Source organism: Ornithodoros turicata, chromosome 1 (assembly GCF_037126465.1).
Source record: "Ornithodoros turicata isolate Travis chromosome 1, ASM3712646v1, whole genome shotgun sequence".
Classification (NCBI taxonomy): Eukaryota; Metazoa; Arthropoda; class Arachnida; order Ixodida; family Argasidae; genus Ornithodoros; species Ornithodoros turicata.
In genome coordinates, this window is record NC_088201.1 from 205,022,455 (window position 1) to 205,038,993 (window position 16,539).

A 16,539-nucleotide genomic window follows, 5' to 3' on the forward strand; every position below is an offset into this window, starting at 1 on the left:
CGCGCATGGGAGAGGGGCTCCTGAGGGAGAGGCACGCAATCGGGCCGCCATGTTGGGAGGCCCTAAAGCGCTGTGTGTGCCCATAGAAAACAATGGGAGGCAACAGATATTGTGAGTATTTATTGCGCTGCAGGCGTTGATCGTTGTTTGTCGTCACACAATTTTGTAAGGTGCCAGTATACTGATGTATCCTAACAGTGTTTCACAGTTGTCCTGCTGTTCGATCCTTAATTACGTTATGTTTTGCATTCCGAAACTAGACCGTCACTGCAGTGCAGCGCTGGGAATTGTACTACAGCACGTTTCCCAGCCAATGTTTCAATAAGAAACGATGTGAGATTAACAACAACCATGTATATAATCTCTCGTGCTGGGTTCTGGACAAAAATTGTTCCACAAAGAACGGTCCCAGAAAGGATATACCCGCGTATGGTAGAAAGAAATCGCCCCGTAGAATCACAGCCGTTGATTTAGACAGGCGTATGCGTTTAATGTGATTTATATCAAGCAGGAAAGGAGCTTTTGCTGGTGTCTTCGACAGTGGTGTCTTCGACGTAATGCCTCGCAAATATGAACACACCGAAGCATCCCAAACAATTACTTCAGCAATTAGATCGCGCTTAGGCCAGTTAATCTAGGTATTGATGTAAACTTAATCAAGTTACTTAGTAAAGGTAATACCTCCTTGAGACACAAGACTTATCTCCTTTTCAAGTACAGCACTTCTTTTTTTTTTTGTTTCACTTGCTCTGATTATTTGCAGGTGAAATTGAATGTCCTTCTCAAGTATACTCACATGCTTTTGCTGATTAGAACTGCAGCGTGAACAAAGCTGCGTAGGGACGGGGGCCTGTCGTCCACTGCTGACTTTGTCATGCTTGTTATGTGGTGCATGTTGCAAAAAATGCAGCTGCACATCTGAAACTCCAATCATTATCACAGTCATCTAAAAGGGAGTGTGGTAGCACTGCCGTGAAACCAGGCACGATTTCTGAAGATCTTCTCTATGACACTTTCCGCAGTTTGCACACTTTTCTTCAGCGTCAGTCTCTCTCATAGGAGTCACTCTGCATTAACAGTGACTCCCATCTTACATTTTAATGTGCGAGGGCTCTCTTGCACTACACATGTACGGTTTCCAAACTGCAACATGACGATTTGGAGCTTGAAACTGGAGCCCTGGTGTACCCTGTCTATGAAATGATACCAACTGAATCATGTCAAACGTGTTGTTTAGTGGAAGATGGCTTTCTTGGTTGTGCATTCTGCGTGACAAAGATGTAACACGATATGCTTTTGTAAAGAAGATAAGTGATGTTATGCTCTATGAATAAAGAGAATATACATTTTTCAAGTTCAACATTTATTCTTGCATATATGCATTTCAAGATACAATGAATGTGCAGGGAGGTGACAAAACAATACGTTTATTGTTTTGTGACCTCCCTGTAGTGACAATATATATCTCAGGAATGACAATGTACAGCTCCACTATGTAAATTTGTCGCACCCAATTTTCATACATGCTGAATTTTAAGTTTTTGTTTTGCTGCCTGTGTGTTCAGTGTATTACAAATTGCTTAATGCAAACAACACTTTGTTAATTTCAAGAACATAAGTAGAGTAGACAAGCGAGCTGGTGTATCCGATTGAACGGAAACATCTCCTTGAGTCTGAGGAACTACGAAGGGGGGGGGGGGGGAACTACACAGGACGGACGCACTCCAATATACGATATTCCTAGCCTGAAGGAACCGCCACTTCGACACCATAAAATATTCAGTAGGTTTCACTCTGGCAGGCCCGGCCACTGCAAATTTCCTGAATTTAAAACCTTCAAACTGTGTCATAATCTTAAATACGTCAATATTTTCGCAAGTAGTTGGAGGACACTCCTCCTGTAGCTAAGGCAACTACAGAGAGTTCTAAGAGGCCGAAGGTAAACCTACAGCTGCATGAATGTGATCAACAGTAGTGCATTTTCAAGTAATAATTTTCTTCCTATAGCATATATGTGCATGCCTATTAACTGAAACAATGATCACAGTTCACCAACAAGTTTTAATTCCTGAGGGTGTATACTGTAGAGGTGGGCTAGATCTACAACAGTTAATACAAGGTATTATATACTATGAATACCTTTAAAAATCTCATGTGACACATATGCTTTTATTTTTTGGAGGTGCTGCGGTGATCGAAGTTTGTGGGCACTGCTCAGGTTTTGCACCCATTTCTTGAGTATGTCGAGGCAGCTGTAAAGGAGAGAACATTGGTTAGGATGCAACTAGTTAAAAATAAATATGTTGTTTAGTAAAAGCATTGCATAAATGTTTAAGACACCAGTTTAAAACAGGGTTCACAATCCCGATAACTTTTAAAGGTTGCAACGTTTAAACGCTGTTTTAAAAAGAATTATAGCTTCATCACCAAGACACAATGCTGAGTGAAGGGGCCTAAGGTGTATATAAAACTCCCTGAAGTGATGTGTTCCATGATGTGAACATGTAAAGAGAATGCGCAAAATTCAGAGGCTCACCACAGTGCGTGCACTAAGGTGGTTCCTCCCCGTAAAGTAGGAACCCGTGGATGAGGAATATACTTATCTGCAAGCTCCATCGCATCACACTGCACAGACGACCCTCTGGGTAGCCCTCGTGAGGAAACCTGTATTGAGAGACCACTTTTGCCTTAAACACTGCTACAAATAACACGCATTATTATAACACGCATTATCATCGCAACAAGCTGACAACATAGCTCAGACACAAAGGCGGTATCCGTAAGTCACACCACACCACCGTTACGTAGGATTTTTTGTCACAAATCAAACCAAGGCACAAAACAATACCAATACATGAAAAATATTGACACTCTTCGTCTCATTACGTCGTAATACTTAACTTGTGCGCGAAAGTGATTCAAAGAAATGATTGTGCACTTGCTTCCGTAGAGAACACCGTGTACAGTGCTAGCAATGCATGCAGAAAAGCGCTCGAGTGCTCGCACATATTGATGACACCACTATCAGTGTATTGTAACATGTTCTCTCCAGCATATTATGCACTCAAACTGTATTTGCCGGCGGGTAAAATGCAAGTGTGGTCGATTGAACCTCGGAAGAGCGATCAAACAACGTGCACCCAGTGCTGGTTTTGGGCAAAAAAACACTTCATAATTGACAAATAAATGTAACAGAATGGACGCCTATTTATTCCTTGATAAAGAATGACTTACCTGTAGAAATTTCGGCCCTGTATCCTTGCCGGTACGGTTGGTACGACCGTAATTGCAAGAAGTTGCCATGATCGCTGCGGCGACTGTTTTGGGTACACAGTAAATTGTTTTACACCTTTTTAGTGTAAATGGTTTGTCCCATAGCGCACCTCATATCAGTGTAAATTTTACACCATACACCAGGGTGTAATTTTTTACACCTTTCTAAAAGGGTGTAATCGGCACAAAACACCTTTTCAAAAGGTGTAACGTGCACAAAACACCCCTTCCATAAGGTGTAAGCTGCCAAAAACACCAATTGAAAGGGGTGTTTTGCAGAAGAAACACCCTTACAATGGAGTGTTTCGGACGCAGCATTGCACGGACCTCCGCTGTTGAGCTGGTTGTTGCATAGCTGCACATGCTGGTTACGGAAATCTTGCGAGGCCTCGGCTTGTCACCTTGTATAATCTGAGATTTTTGGCGCACCAGACGAGCAATAGAAAGCCATTATGGCAGGTCACTGGAGGACTGGTGTTCCGCAGATTGGAAAAGAAGGATAGCCCGACGAGCTCAACAGCGTGCCTGAATGTGAGGAATATGCCTGGAACAATGTATGACGACAAAGTTATGTTTATTGGCGAAGTACAAGTGCATGTACACATGTGAAACTAAATTCCTTATGACATTGCCCAGAGTGGAACAATATGCACAGTATGTGGAAGGAAGGCAAAGCAGAACTGAGTCCTTGATGACATAACTAATTGAAACAGCATCAATGAGACAAAAAATAAGATGAAAAGGCATATTAAATGTTTAAATCCACATAAGACACCACTACAGATCCAGTACACCAAATAAGAAGCTACTGCAAATAGCGTTGATGCGAAAGGGTAATGACAACAGCCAGCAAACAGCTTTTACAAAAGAAAACAGCTTTTCTGGCAAGCAGAAAAAAGAAAACGGATAGAAGACTATCTCTTAACAAGAGCACATACTAAAGACTAGAAATGTAAGCACAGAATACCCAAAGTAATTTCCCTAAATGTAATGCACTGTGCCAGGTATGTTGACAAATGGACGGCTACACTGCCAGAAGAATGGTAATCCCCCATGCTTATGAGAGTTCAGTGCCAAAGAACATGAAAGAACACACCCGTGCTTCCGAAGAATTTCCAATTCCTCTACGAAATGGCTGCCTGTTTGGGAGGTGGGCGGGGGGGGGGGATGCAGGGGTCACTACAAGTCAGTTAAAGTAGCAAATGTTTTAGATGTTCGAAGCATCCACAAGCTCTTTTCCGTAACTGTTGAAAAAATTAATCCACGGGGCTTCTTACACGAGAGTCAGTCACTTTCAGGCACCGCTCTTCCAGGCTTCAAAATGTACGGTGCGGCTTTGCACTGTAGACAATATGAATTAACCAATAGCTAGAAGAATGGCAGCCAAGCCCTCTTCAAGGTCGATGGTTCTGAGAAGGCGCTACTCGCCGACATAGAGGTCCATATGCTCCGCTTCTTCAATGCTGCTCCCAGTGAACATGATGCACGGTGTCACCGGCACAGGTGTATCCTATGAAAGGGGAAACACAGGTTTAGGAATGCGTATGGTGTGAATAGTGTGGCCTTGAACATTGGATAGAATTGTAGTACACAAATATATGACCCCGTCCTTCTTTCACTGCTCAGGGAATTTGCATAACAATTTCAGAACTGTTATCATCTAGGACAAATGTTGTCTGAGATGTTCATACAGTTCCCATATGCAAAGAGACTGTGCCTTCCAAATGGAAACACTGCCTCAACTGCATACTTGTACGACTGTTGTGTAATTACTACAGGTTTTCTCGCTCATTTTAATCCACTGGTCACTCCCTTTCATCCAAGCGCTACCCAAGTTAATCCATTGGACAACCAAAATAATCCAAACACCAACCAATTTAATGTAAACGCTACGTAGTCTAATACGAGCAACATGTGTGAAGGTATTCTGTGTTATTCCGTCATGGTAACTGTAATGACTGAGACTTTCATGGTTACGCCAATGTATCACAAGTTTATGAATACTGATCCAACAACCCCTGGTTTTTGCATGTTATGCGGTGTTTATGACTGTTTTTTGTCATTATGACTATTTTCATGATATGGTGCCATGAATTGCTTTTAAGGGACTACCGCTGCTTCAAACAGTGTCATACAGTGTTTTGTGATGAACGACGGTCATTATAACATTCCATAAGTACTTTCATGATATGTACCATGAAACAATGTTATGGGACTACCACGGCTTCAAACGCTGCCATATATTGTTTTACGATTACAGTTGTCCATTATGACATTCTATGACTATTTTCATAATGCGGGTCATGACTCTATGCAGCTATACTGCTCCTTCACACAGTGTCACGCACTTTTTTATGACTGCCGATGGTCACTAAGATGTTAGTAGATGGTCATAAAACACTGCATGACATGATCTGAAGAAGCTGAGTTGCATTGAGTCAGGCCATTGTGATATTATGAAAATATCATGGAATGTCATAATGACTGTTAGTAGTCATAAACGCTATATGACACTGTGTGAAGCAGCAATAGCCCCATAACGACGTTTCATGACACAGAACCATGAAAATTGGCTATTGAATATCATAACAGCCGTCTGAAGTCATAAAACACTTACAACACGGCATGGAAAACGGTGTTCGGACAAAGCATAGTCATGACCCAATTCATGAATAAACTCATGGAGTGTCATAACAACCACTGATAGTCGGAAAAGAGCTATGACACTGAAGCAACAGTAGTCCCATAAAACTGATTCGTGGCGGCACATACGAAAATAGTCATGGAATGTCATAATGACCGTCAGTAGTCACAGATCACATATATGACACTGTTTGGAGCTGCAGTAGTCCCATAAAATTGATTCATGGTATGTCATTCAAATAGTTATGGAACGTGATAATGACCATCCATAGTCATAAAACACTGTATCGCACTGTTTGAAAGAGTGGTAGTCCCATAATATTGATTCGGTACACATATCATGAAAATAGTTATGGAATGTGATAATGACCATCGGTACTCATAAAACACTATCACACTGTTCGACACAGCGCTAGTCCCATAAAATCGATTCATGACACATGGCATGGAAATGGTCGTGGAATGTCAATATGACCATCGACAGTCATAAAACACTGTATGACACTGTTTGAAGCAACAGTAATCCGATATAATAAATTATTGGAACAAATCCTGAAAATAGTCATGAAAACTCATAACGACAAAGAGCAGTCATAAGACACTGCAAAAGCCAGGGGTTGTCAGATCAGGTGTTAAAGGGACCGAAAAGTGAAAAATAACCCCCATATTTTGGCCCACCATCCTGCACATTATCATTGTTTGATAACACAGAGAAAGCATTACCTCACAAATCGGAATATTTTTTACGTATAAATATTTTGATGGTTGCCGGAACATGGACGGTGCTGCCAACAAACGGCAAAAAAGAGTAACTTGGGTTTCAGGTCCAGGGCGTCCGGGATTGGTCAACCTGTACCACGTGACAATTAGTTTCCACAGAACAAAGTTGACACACATTATCGTTATAACTAAACGTCATTTTAAAAATGACGTTCACTTCCAGGCATTTGAAGAACATAGTTTCTACACTAATAAAACATTCAGCTACGACGCGCCGTGCCGTTTGCAAGGCCGTCTGTGTTATCGCGCTTATTGTCTACGCCGTGGGTGGTCATACCGGCAGCGCGAAGCATAAAGTGAAAGTCTGTGAAAGTAATCAAATCACTTGTCTGTCACTGTTGTGTCACGTATTTATGAATGCCTGGTGTACGTTGTGGCGTTGCGGAAATCGTTCATCTTCGACGACGGGCGTTTTCTACCACAAGATTCCACAGGACAATGCGCGAATACGAAAGTGGTTCGAAGCACTCGGCTATGAGATACAGCAGTTATGTCGTGTGTGCTCATCCCATTTTGACTACGAAGATGCCGCAGTTGGCGAAGTGCGAAAACGTCTGAAGCAAACTGCCGTTCCGTCACCTGTTATTCTGCTTCGCATTGGTGACGGGCTCAACACAACGTCTCAGGTATGTACAGGTGTCACACATGTATAAATTATAATATAGCGATGACGTATACCATTTAACTTGTGTTATCCTACCTACTGGGCATTGTGAACATGAACAAATTTAATTTTAGGGACATTCCGGTGTTGAAGTGGCGCCGGACTGCTTCGTAGTATGTAGAGATCTCATCATTTGGTCATCTTTTGAAAATTTCTGTTTCGAAATAGTTTTAAAACTGTTTCAGGTCGACTGCAATGATTTCATGGACTTGTGCGTGGAAGTCACCGTATCGGATGACACTACTGATCCTGCCAGCACATTGTCCACTGCAATTTGCACTGCAGTTTGTATGCAATTTAATTGTATGCACTGCAATTTGCAGTGCATACGCTTTTTCTTGCTTTCTGTTCATTTGCCTGTTGTAGAATGCCAGACTTGTTTGATATTGTTTTACTTGCTTTTCTTTGAAATCTTAATCCTTTCTCCATGAAAGTGTGTTCCACAACCTACCTCCTATCTCCATACTCACAAAGTGCATGAAGGTGCACCTAATGCTTCCTTATCCATGGATATGTATATACTGTTACGTGACGCCAGTGATGATAAGGTGGCCAGCATAACTTTTTACTCATATAAAGTGTTGCGACTCCTTATCTGAGATTTTTGTTCATTGAAGTTAACTATACTGCAATGTGACTTATTGACTTGACTTCATTGTACTTTATAGTATGAGAAGTACAGGACTGCACAGACAGATTTGCTCATATGTTTTGTAAGTGTCCGTCTGTGGCATCATCATGCCACGCAACTCTTTGTACAGTGAGGGGAGGTAGGTTCCTTGGGAGAATGAAAAAGGAGATTGGTGTCATGCATGAAAAGCTTTTCTACTTTTAACCAACTGTCAAGTGACCATGGCAAGACTAATGGAAAACTTTGCAGCCATTTACGTACCACAGCATTTTAAAATATCACTGTCATTGTCCGCGCTATGTGGCTGTAGCTGCACTCTTCTTTATATCATGCTTTCAGATTGTAATTCCAGTATTTTTTCTCTTTTTTTCCCCTTGTCTTTCAGTTGCAAGTCTTCGCACAGGTGCATAACAGGACCCTAACCACAGATCATGAAGAGAATGGCGTAGTCCAGGGCACAGAGGGGGACAATTGCAGCAGAACCCTTCTTCTCAAACAAGGACACTTCTAACATGCATATTGTTGGTAAAGACCTCATATGTGAATTTTGGGCTGCTACCAAAGGACTTCATTTGACATACAAACACCCTAAGGTCGTAGCTTTATAGTTTCTGTATCTTAACATCAATTATGCACTGATGCATGTATGCAGCTTCTGCACGTCAAGCTCAAGGAAATATGCCTTGCAGTACTATTCACTGGCCCCACACAAGTTGTCAAAGCACTTCTAACGCTTTTGGACACCATAGGATTTCCGTCATCGCTCTGAGGCAACCCATTACTCCATTTCAGCACATTACCTCAAGAAATGGGGTAGAGCCCCATAATGTTTATTGCAATTCTGAATGTAGAGTGAATCTAGGTACCTTGATGCTCTTTCGCTCGATGCAGCAGAAAAATACATGCGAGACAATTGAAAGGGTACAATAGAAACAGAGTGTGTATTGGAGCAGCCCATATCCTTGATCCTAACTATGCCAAGTTACCCAATTTCGGACTCAAGTCATTTATTGCTCTCCCGATTCTACCTTCCCTGAGATTATGTGGTTCTACACGTGCTGCATGGACGCCATCTTTTTTTACTCATGCTTTCCGTTTCTTGTGCTGTTGAATAATTGTGAGTTTGCAGCCATCATGTTGTCTATGTTGTCATGTATGTTGGTGTGCACTAATGACCTTGTGAACATGCTAAATCTTTTTCTAGTCACAACTTCCACCTCTGCACCGTGCTGCGACTGAAGAATGTCGAGTAGTCCTACTTTTGGACGGAAACTACATGAGGCAGTAACATCCAGATTTCTAAAACTTTTGTCAGCAGACATTTGCTGTTTCTGTACAACTTTCATCGTATATTTCTGTTGTCACAATTAGCACACTCTTGAAGAACAGTTCTCAGCTTCATCTATGTGCTCCATTATTATTCCTGTACCCTTTTCATCAACAGGAGAATACAAAAGCACATATATGGTAAAATGTAACTTTCTTGTTAAGCTCAAAAGTGAAAGGCAAAACTGTTTATACTTCCATTCTGTATCTTATCTTTTTTTTTTTCAGGTTTTACAGCTATATGAAGTACATGAAAACATCAGAGAGCAGAAAGTCCTACTCTTGTCTCCTAAATTGCTGGACATTAAAAAAGAAAAACACAGAGTTGTGAAAAAATGTTGATCGGCTGTTTTATTATATTTCAATTAATTGTTCCGAGAAGTCTGTTGCATACACTGAAACCAGTTTCTATTTGGAGGACTGTCAAAATTTCTTTACAAAAGTATCTCGGTCACAGTCACCGAGAACTTATGAAAAAAAGAATACGTGGGTACAGTCATTCTCATTCACAGAGACTGTTCACAGTAGTTTTGTTGTCGAATGGTGGCGAATCGAATACTGTGTGCAGAAAAGTGTCAGTGTATTTCATCTTAAAAAATAGCATTGCAAAGGTAGTGTGTGCCTGTTACTGCATAATAAATTATGTAGCCATTTTGGAGTACTCTTGCCCACACCGATGCTGCATGGTTAACTGAGATGAAGAGGTGCAGTACCATTTAAGTCAGCACTAAGGACTTTCTTTACAAATGTTAGTTGGTCATATGATAATGAATCAGTTACAAGTGCTCCTTTTAGTGAAATAAGTTAAGTGTTTTCAACCGTTAATTATCATTTGCAAACCTGGTCAATCTCTAGTGTATAAAAATTATAAACACAGTTCAGGTGAAGTACAATGATAAAAATTGTTATTTACTCTCCATATATACAAGACATGAGTACACTAATGTACAAATAGATATGCCCCCAGGCATCCATGCACAAACATAATAATTACAATATTGTGTGACTATTTGAAAGGAAAAAGCAATGAAAAAATTCGCAGCAACCTAGAAATGAAAATTTGCAGGCATCAATATACATTTTTACAAGTGTGCAGGTTTAAACCCCTTATACACATCTGATGGAAAAGCATCCCTAATGGCATGCACCACGCAGGCAGGAAGAATCTTCCTATGGTGCTTTCCCAGACCACCCCATATCCACCTTGTGAATTGCCGATAGGCGATATAACGGAATTTCCTGCAGAAATAAGGTTTTTCCATTCAGTTTGCCGTTCAAGTAGCTTGTAAACACGTACTCACTTGTCCACGGCGATGTCACGTATGTTGCCATACTCTTCAGTATCTCGGATGTACGTAAAAGACACTCGCAGAACTTCGGTGTCGAGGCAGAGTATCTCGAAATATTCGTTGTCTGTAATGCAGTTGACAGTCTGCTTTTTACAGACGTTCTCTACCTCCCGGCAGCACAGACACTCGTATCCATCGGTTTGCACTTCCCGCAAGAACACCTGCACAACGAAAAAACAGCGCTTGTTTCACCTTAAACAAGTGCTTCTCCCTAATACATATAAATTTCACTAACCAGTCCGCGTTCCCGGTACGATCAGATCCTGGTGAGGACGGCGGTGACTCCGGTATATCTGAGGACGATGAATCTTCTGCTGCGACGCACACACTTTCCGGCATGCTATCGTACGAACAGAAGTTCTGTGCGCGCGATAGTTCTAGAATGCGGAGTTCTAGCGCACTCAGGTTCGGGAGACTCGACATTTTCGACGTAGAAAGTGGTTGCAGACGCTCACAGCCACTTTCGTTTTCACCGGATTAGCGAGTGGAAGCGCGCGTATTACTTGCGTCCTCGACAGATGGCGCGGTGTGATGCCATTGTTGAGAGACTGCCGGTTTCCTACTAGGTACCTAGACATGCAATAATCGAAAATTCGATTTAAAAAAAACTACAGCGATTTCAACGGAGTTCTTTGACATTTGAACTTTAGAAGGTTCAAGCTTTTCACTGAACATAAAGTTTCGATAGGTTTATATTCACTTTTCGGTCCCTTTAATGTGTATGCATTGTTTCTACAACATGTCACTGTCCAACTTTTGAATGCACAAGTAATTTTTTCGCGGAATTCACATTAGCTGTAAGCAACTTATATTTAACCGTTTTCTTCTTTTCAACGGACAAACGCGGCCGGCAGAAATTCAAACAGAAAGAGTGGTGTACGTTTCTTCCAACGGTCTTGGCGTCAGATATCTATCAAATGTATAGCCTTCTGTTTTGTTCTTTGTGATTTCATCCTTGCGTTGCTTCTCTCTTGTTCTTTGATTCTTTCTCTCACCTATCCCAATCCTTATATAAGCAATGTTTTAACTGCTTCTTTTGTCTGAAGAAGGGCAGACTCTGCCCGAAAGCTCACGTATTAAATAGTTACTCTGACATCGTGCTTCATTCTTTCGATATTATTTTTTTACTCTGCTTGCAATGATTTGAGACGCGCTCTTTGGACCGTGAAATTACCAAAACCAGGAACAAATTGTGGGAAATTTACGCTAGAGTTCTACGGTGGGAAGGCTTGGAATTCCTTGCCCGTTACCTTTAAGGAAAATGCTAAATTTAACTCTATGAGAAGTAGTCTTAAAGTATATTTGTTGCAAAACCTATCAGACACAGAACATTTAAATGTTTGAATGTTTGCTTATTGTTAGCGCGCTGTTGTTCTGAGCAAAGTTAGTTGATACTGTAAAGTATGTACGCTTCCTAATTTGTGGGTATTGTTAGTTTTGTTCTTGATTTTAGCATCTAAGTTACCGATTTGTTTGACATCAGTTCACTATACGCTTAAATGTAATGTGTATTCTGACATTTAATTCTATCGCACAAAGCTGTACTGTGTATTATCTCATTTTTGTGTTGTGTTAGATGGATTGCATTTACAGGCTTTGACCTCGCAATCTAGTTGGTATTTTGTGTATGCATTGTTTATTGTGCATAAATAAAATCTGAATCTGAATCTGAATCAATAGAAATGTGAAACGGTTAGCATGCAACATGAACACAGGGGAAACATTTAGCAAGATGAAACAGTCTCTGTCTGCCCACGAATATTCGGTGCTCACAGCCACAGCTGCTTTGTGGTGCCAATACAGAATTTAAAAAAGAAATCTCAGAATCTGTATAGGTACAGTACACTGACCACAAGAACACAATTGAACACTTTCTTCATGACATGCGGGTATACAGAATTTGTTTTCAATACACAATGCAGACACATTTTATGTTGAGCAGAGGCGTTTAGTTCGTGCAGCACCAATGAATGAACCAGAAAAATCCCTCTGCTATTTAATCTTTTTTTGTGTTTAATTCTGGTTGCATGCTGATTTTTCTCTACAGTGGTTATATTAGCTGGTGCTCACGAAGCTACCAAAAGGATATTAAATTCCAGCCCCACAGTCGCATTCGTTGTAATTGTGCGAACGCCAGCAGTGCATTATTTTGTTTTTAAGTATGTTCTCATTGTGACAGGCCACATTAGCAATTCATTTAACATCCTCGCTCCTCGCACGTACTGAAACTCATGGGAAATCTCAAATGGAAAACATGAGGCATATGAAATAATTAGAGCTCCAGTCTCAAAAACCTACCGTCTCAGAGGGCACACAGTCAGCCAAAGGAGACGCAATGGAGGGATTTCCAACATCAGGTTCTTCAGCAGACAGGCCAAGGTGGTAGCGAAGCTTGCATTGGCTACAACGTCTTCAAGGGCGGCCATGATAAAGTCCGTCAGCGCCATCCATCCGTTGCGGGGCAAACTACAAATTGCGTCATAATGACGTCACCTGGTACGTCACCATTACCTATAGCGCTGCCGTGCGCTCGCGCTGCGCGTTTCTTCCGTCGCGATGTCGAGCCGCGGAATATCACAATCTCTGTTGAAAGCATAGCTCGGCGCGATCATGATCGCGGCAGCCTTGCCAGTGCTTCGTGATCGAACTCCTGATCGCGATCATCAGGCTTTGATAAGGCATTGCGATCATGATTGCGCCGAGCTATGGTTGAAAGCGAATCCAAGAGCAAAAACTGATAAACAATTTGTAAACAGGGAAGAATGAACACTAGCGACATGCGTGCAACAAAGGACACAGGAGACCAGGTGGGGGCTTTCTTTCTTTTATCACAGGTAAATTCACCATGCTGTTGTAAACCGTATCAATAATCACATGAGACAATTGATGTTCTGAGGCTGGAACACAGTGACTTTTCAGTGATTTCCATCTTTCATCATAAATACCCACGACAGAATAATGTGCAAAATAACCAGTATGACAGTCCATGTACTGAATAAGCACGAAAGTATAATGTACAAATTCCAGCAAACACAGGTGGGGCCCAGGACCTTAATGTCCAATGCATGCTGCTATAGCTCTCCTCATGCAGATCTGGAACTTTCCACATATCTCTCGTACAAAGAAGGTGGAAGTGAACATATTTGAACTTGAGAGAACTGATGTTCTGAGGCTGGAACAGTTCCGCTGGGTTCGAGTCCTACAGCTTTTCAGTGACTGCCACCTTTCATCATATTTGCACCTGAAGATCATATTATATGATATTTGCATACTGTGTGGTGCTATGTCTGCCCACAGTTTATTGTAACGAATGCTATGGGGGAATTAGAAGGCACAAGTCTATTAGCTCAGTTTGGAAGTCTGTGATACTTTATCTTGCAAAACAGCCACAATAATATCAGATTCCAGCAATGACAACCTTGGTCAGTGTGTACACACCCTGCTGATGACTACTTCTACTTTGATTACAACAGCATTTTTGTATTAAAGGCATGTCAAAGCATCGACAATGTTCCGTGCTTCTGCTATTTTGTGCACATTTTGCCATGTGGTGTAGATTTTCAATCTGCACAAAGTGCTTAGCCCTGCACATAACTGCGCCTACATACTGGCGGCTGTGCACACAACTACTGAACTCAGTGCAGGATTCAAAATATAAAATTACGTGCTAGGGATCTATGTACACAGGTATACACTTAATACGTATCAAAGAATAGGCAAACTGCTGTAGATTCAAAATAGAAAATGTACGCCAAATCGCATGCTACACAGGAATGAAAGAATTACAAGAGATCATGTGTAATCTAGGTTACAACTGAAAACACTGGATAGACAACAGAACCATGCATATCCTTTCGCATGGAAAGAAACCTTCTGGTGACATCACAACAACGTGCAGAGATATGTCCTTGTACCTCCTGAGCAGTTTGACTATTTGTTGAACCTCATCAGACACAGGCTGCAGAAGCATCCCCATGGCCGTCCAGCTCTGGAACCAGCACATCGATTGGCCATCACTCTGAGGTAAGTTTTGTCCTGTTTACTCAAAAGCGGCTCTTCCTTTCATGCTTAAAAAAATGACTGCGGTTAATTGCTCCTATGCTGGTTTAACAGAGTGCTCATTTGCTAACTGTACTGCCCACCGATCAGTGTGAATTTAACTTTGTAATTTCAGGTATCTTGCGCATGGAAGCTATCTCAGTAGTGTGGCATACAGCTTCCGCATAGGATCCACAACAATCAAGATGATTGTTTATGAAACATGCACGGCCTTGTGGGAGGAACTAATGCCCGTCTACCTGCCTGTAAGTTGCAAATCATACTTGCATGCTGCTTCTTGTAAATGCAGATGTACTCATAAACATTGTGCAGCCATTCAAAGCTATATTGCCTTTTGTTCACTACCTCATTCTACTTTTTTTTCTTCAACGGTGTAGCTGTAAGATGGCAACAACCTAGTTTGGAATGACAGTCTTGCAGTGTTGAAAAATTATGGAGTAGCTATCATAGTATCTGTTTAGCATTGTCTTGACAGCCCATGTGGTTCACCTGTCGAGTACCATATCTGATGATCTCATGCCGTGTATTACCACATAATGCAATCCCTACTTACGAACAGAGTCAGACAGGAGTGCAGGAGTTTGCAGAAAAGCAAATGCCTTTCTTGCTGTTCATCTTTCTGTACTGAAGGACTGACTTTCACGTTGCCATTGCCACCATATAGGTAGTGTTATATTCAAGCCAATGCTTGGTATGTTACAGAACCCTACACCAGAGGTGTGGGTACAGTCCGCCCAGCATTTTGAGGAGAGGTGGGCATTACCAAACTGCGTTGGTGCTGTAGATGGGAAGCACATCGTGATCGAAGCCCCAAAGCATGGAAGATCCATGTTTTATAACTACAAGGTGGAGTAATATTCTCTCATTCTTTTCTGTAAGTTAGGATCAGGTCCAGATTAAAGCACGATTTTCGACGGAGAGTTCAGCCCTCCGAATCAGACGCGAAGCAGATATTGCGAAGATAGGCCCTTTGCTGCGAACTGGTGACTAAGGTTGTGTTCTGTTTTGTTCCCCTTTTGCGTTGATGGAATTTTCTTTAATGCACTTTAATGCGAGAAGTTTAAGACGACACTTTCATGACATAGACGATTTTTTGTGCTGCAGGCCATCGCCGTACTCTCTTGTTGCAATCAGCGAAGATTGGTTAAATAGCGATGAGTCCTCCCTTTACCAGTACACAAACTATGTTTCTGAGCATGTTTGCCCTGATCAATCTGGCACTAATGTCGGTGGTGGAGTAAGCCTCTTTATTGCTTCACAAATACAGTATATTGTCCGCAATGATATTGTCTTAGATATTCCATGTTGTGAAAGCGTATGGGTTGAAGTTGATAAGAGCTGTTTGACCGGTGCGCATAGAAATGTTATATCGTTCCCCATCTGTAAGTGTCACCCAATTCACTGGTTCTTTAGATATGTTGTTACACAAGTTGAGTTTGGAAAATAAGTGTGTTGTACTTACTGGTGGTATTAATATAAACTTATTAGATACTATTTCACCTACTACTGTAGCCTTTTCTAGTTGCCTTACTAGTTACGGTTTTACATGCGCGATTACGTCCCCTACCAGAGTAACATGCAGTACATCTACTCTAATAGACCACATATGGGTCAGAGACTGTTTACTGTCACATGCTGAGGTTATTGAAATTGACACCAAAGAACATTATGCCGTATCTGCCACTTTCAAGTCCAGACTCTGTGGCAATGATAGGGGTTCCTTCGTGCGTTTTAATTCGGAGCGCTTTGTTTGTGACGTAGCCGGTGTCGATTGGACCACCATTTATAAGGTGTGAGCACGTTGATGAAGCATA

General features: G+C 41.5%; 1 protein-coding gene across 1 annotated transcript; it reads left to right on the forward strand.

The window, feature by feature from the left end:
- The first annotated feature begins 13,443 nt into the window (after nucleotides 1-13,443).
- Nucleotides 13,444-15,580, forward strand: LOC135393843 (uncharacterized). The gene is made up of 4 exons (XM_064624155.1): nucleotides 13,444-13,473; nucleotides 14,565-14,689; nucleotides 14,841-14,970; nucleotides 15,428-15,580. The coding sequence occupies exons 1-4, from the start codon at nucleotides 13,444-13,446 to the stop codon at nucleotides 15,578-15,580; spliced, it is 438 nt and encodes a 145-aa protein (XP_064480225.1).
- The last annotated feature ends 959 nt before the right edge of the window (nucleotides 15,581-16,539 follow it).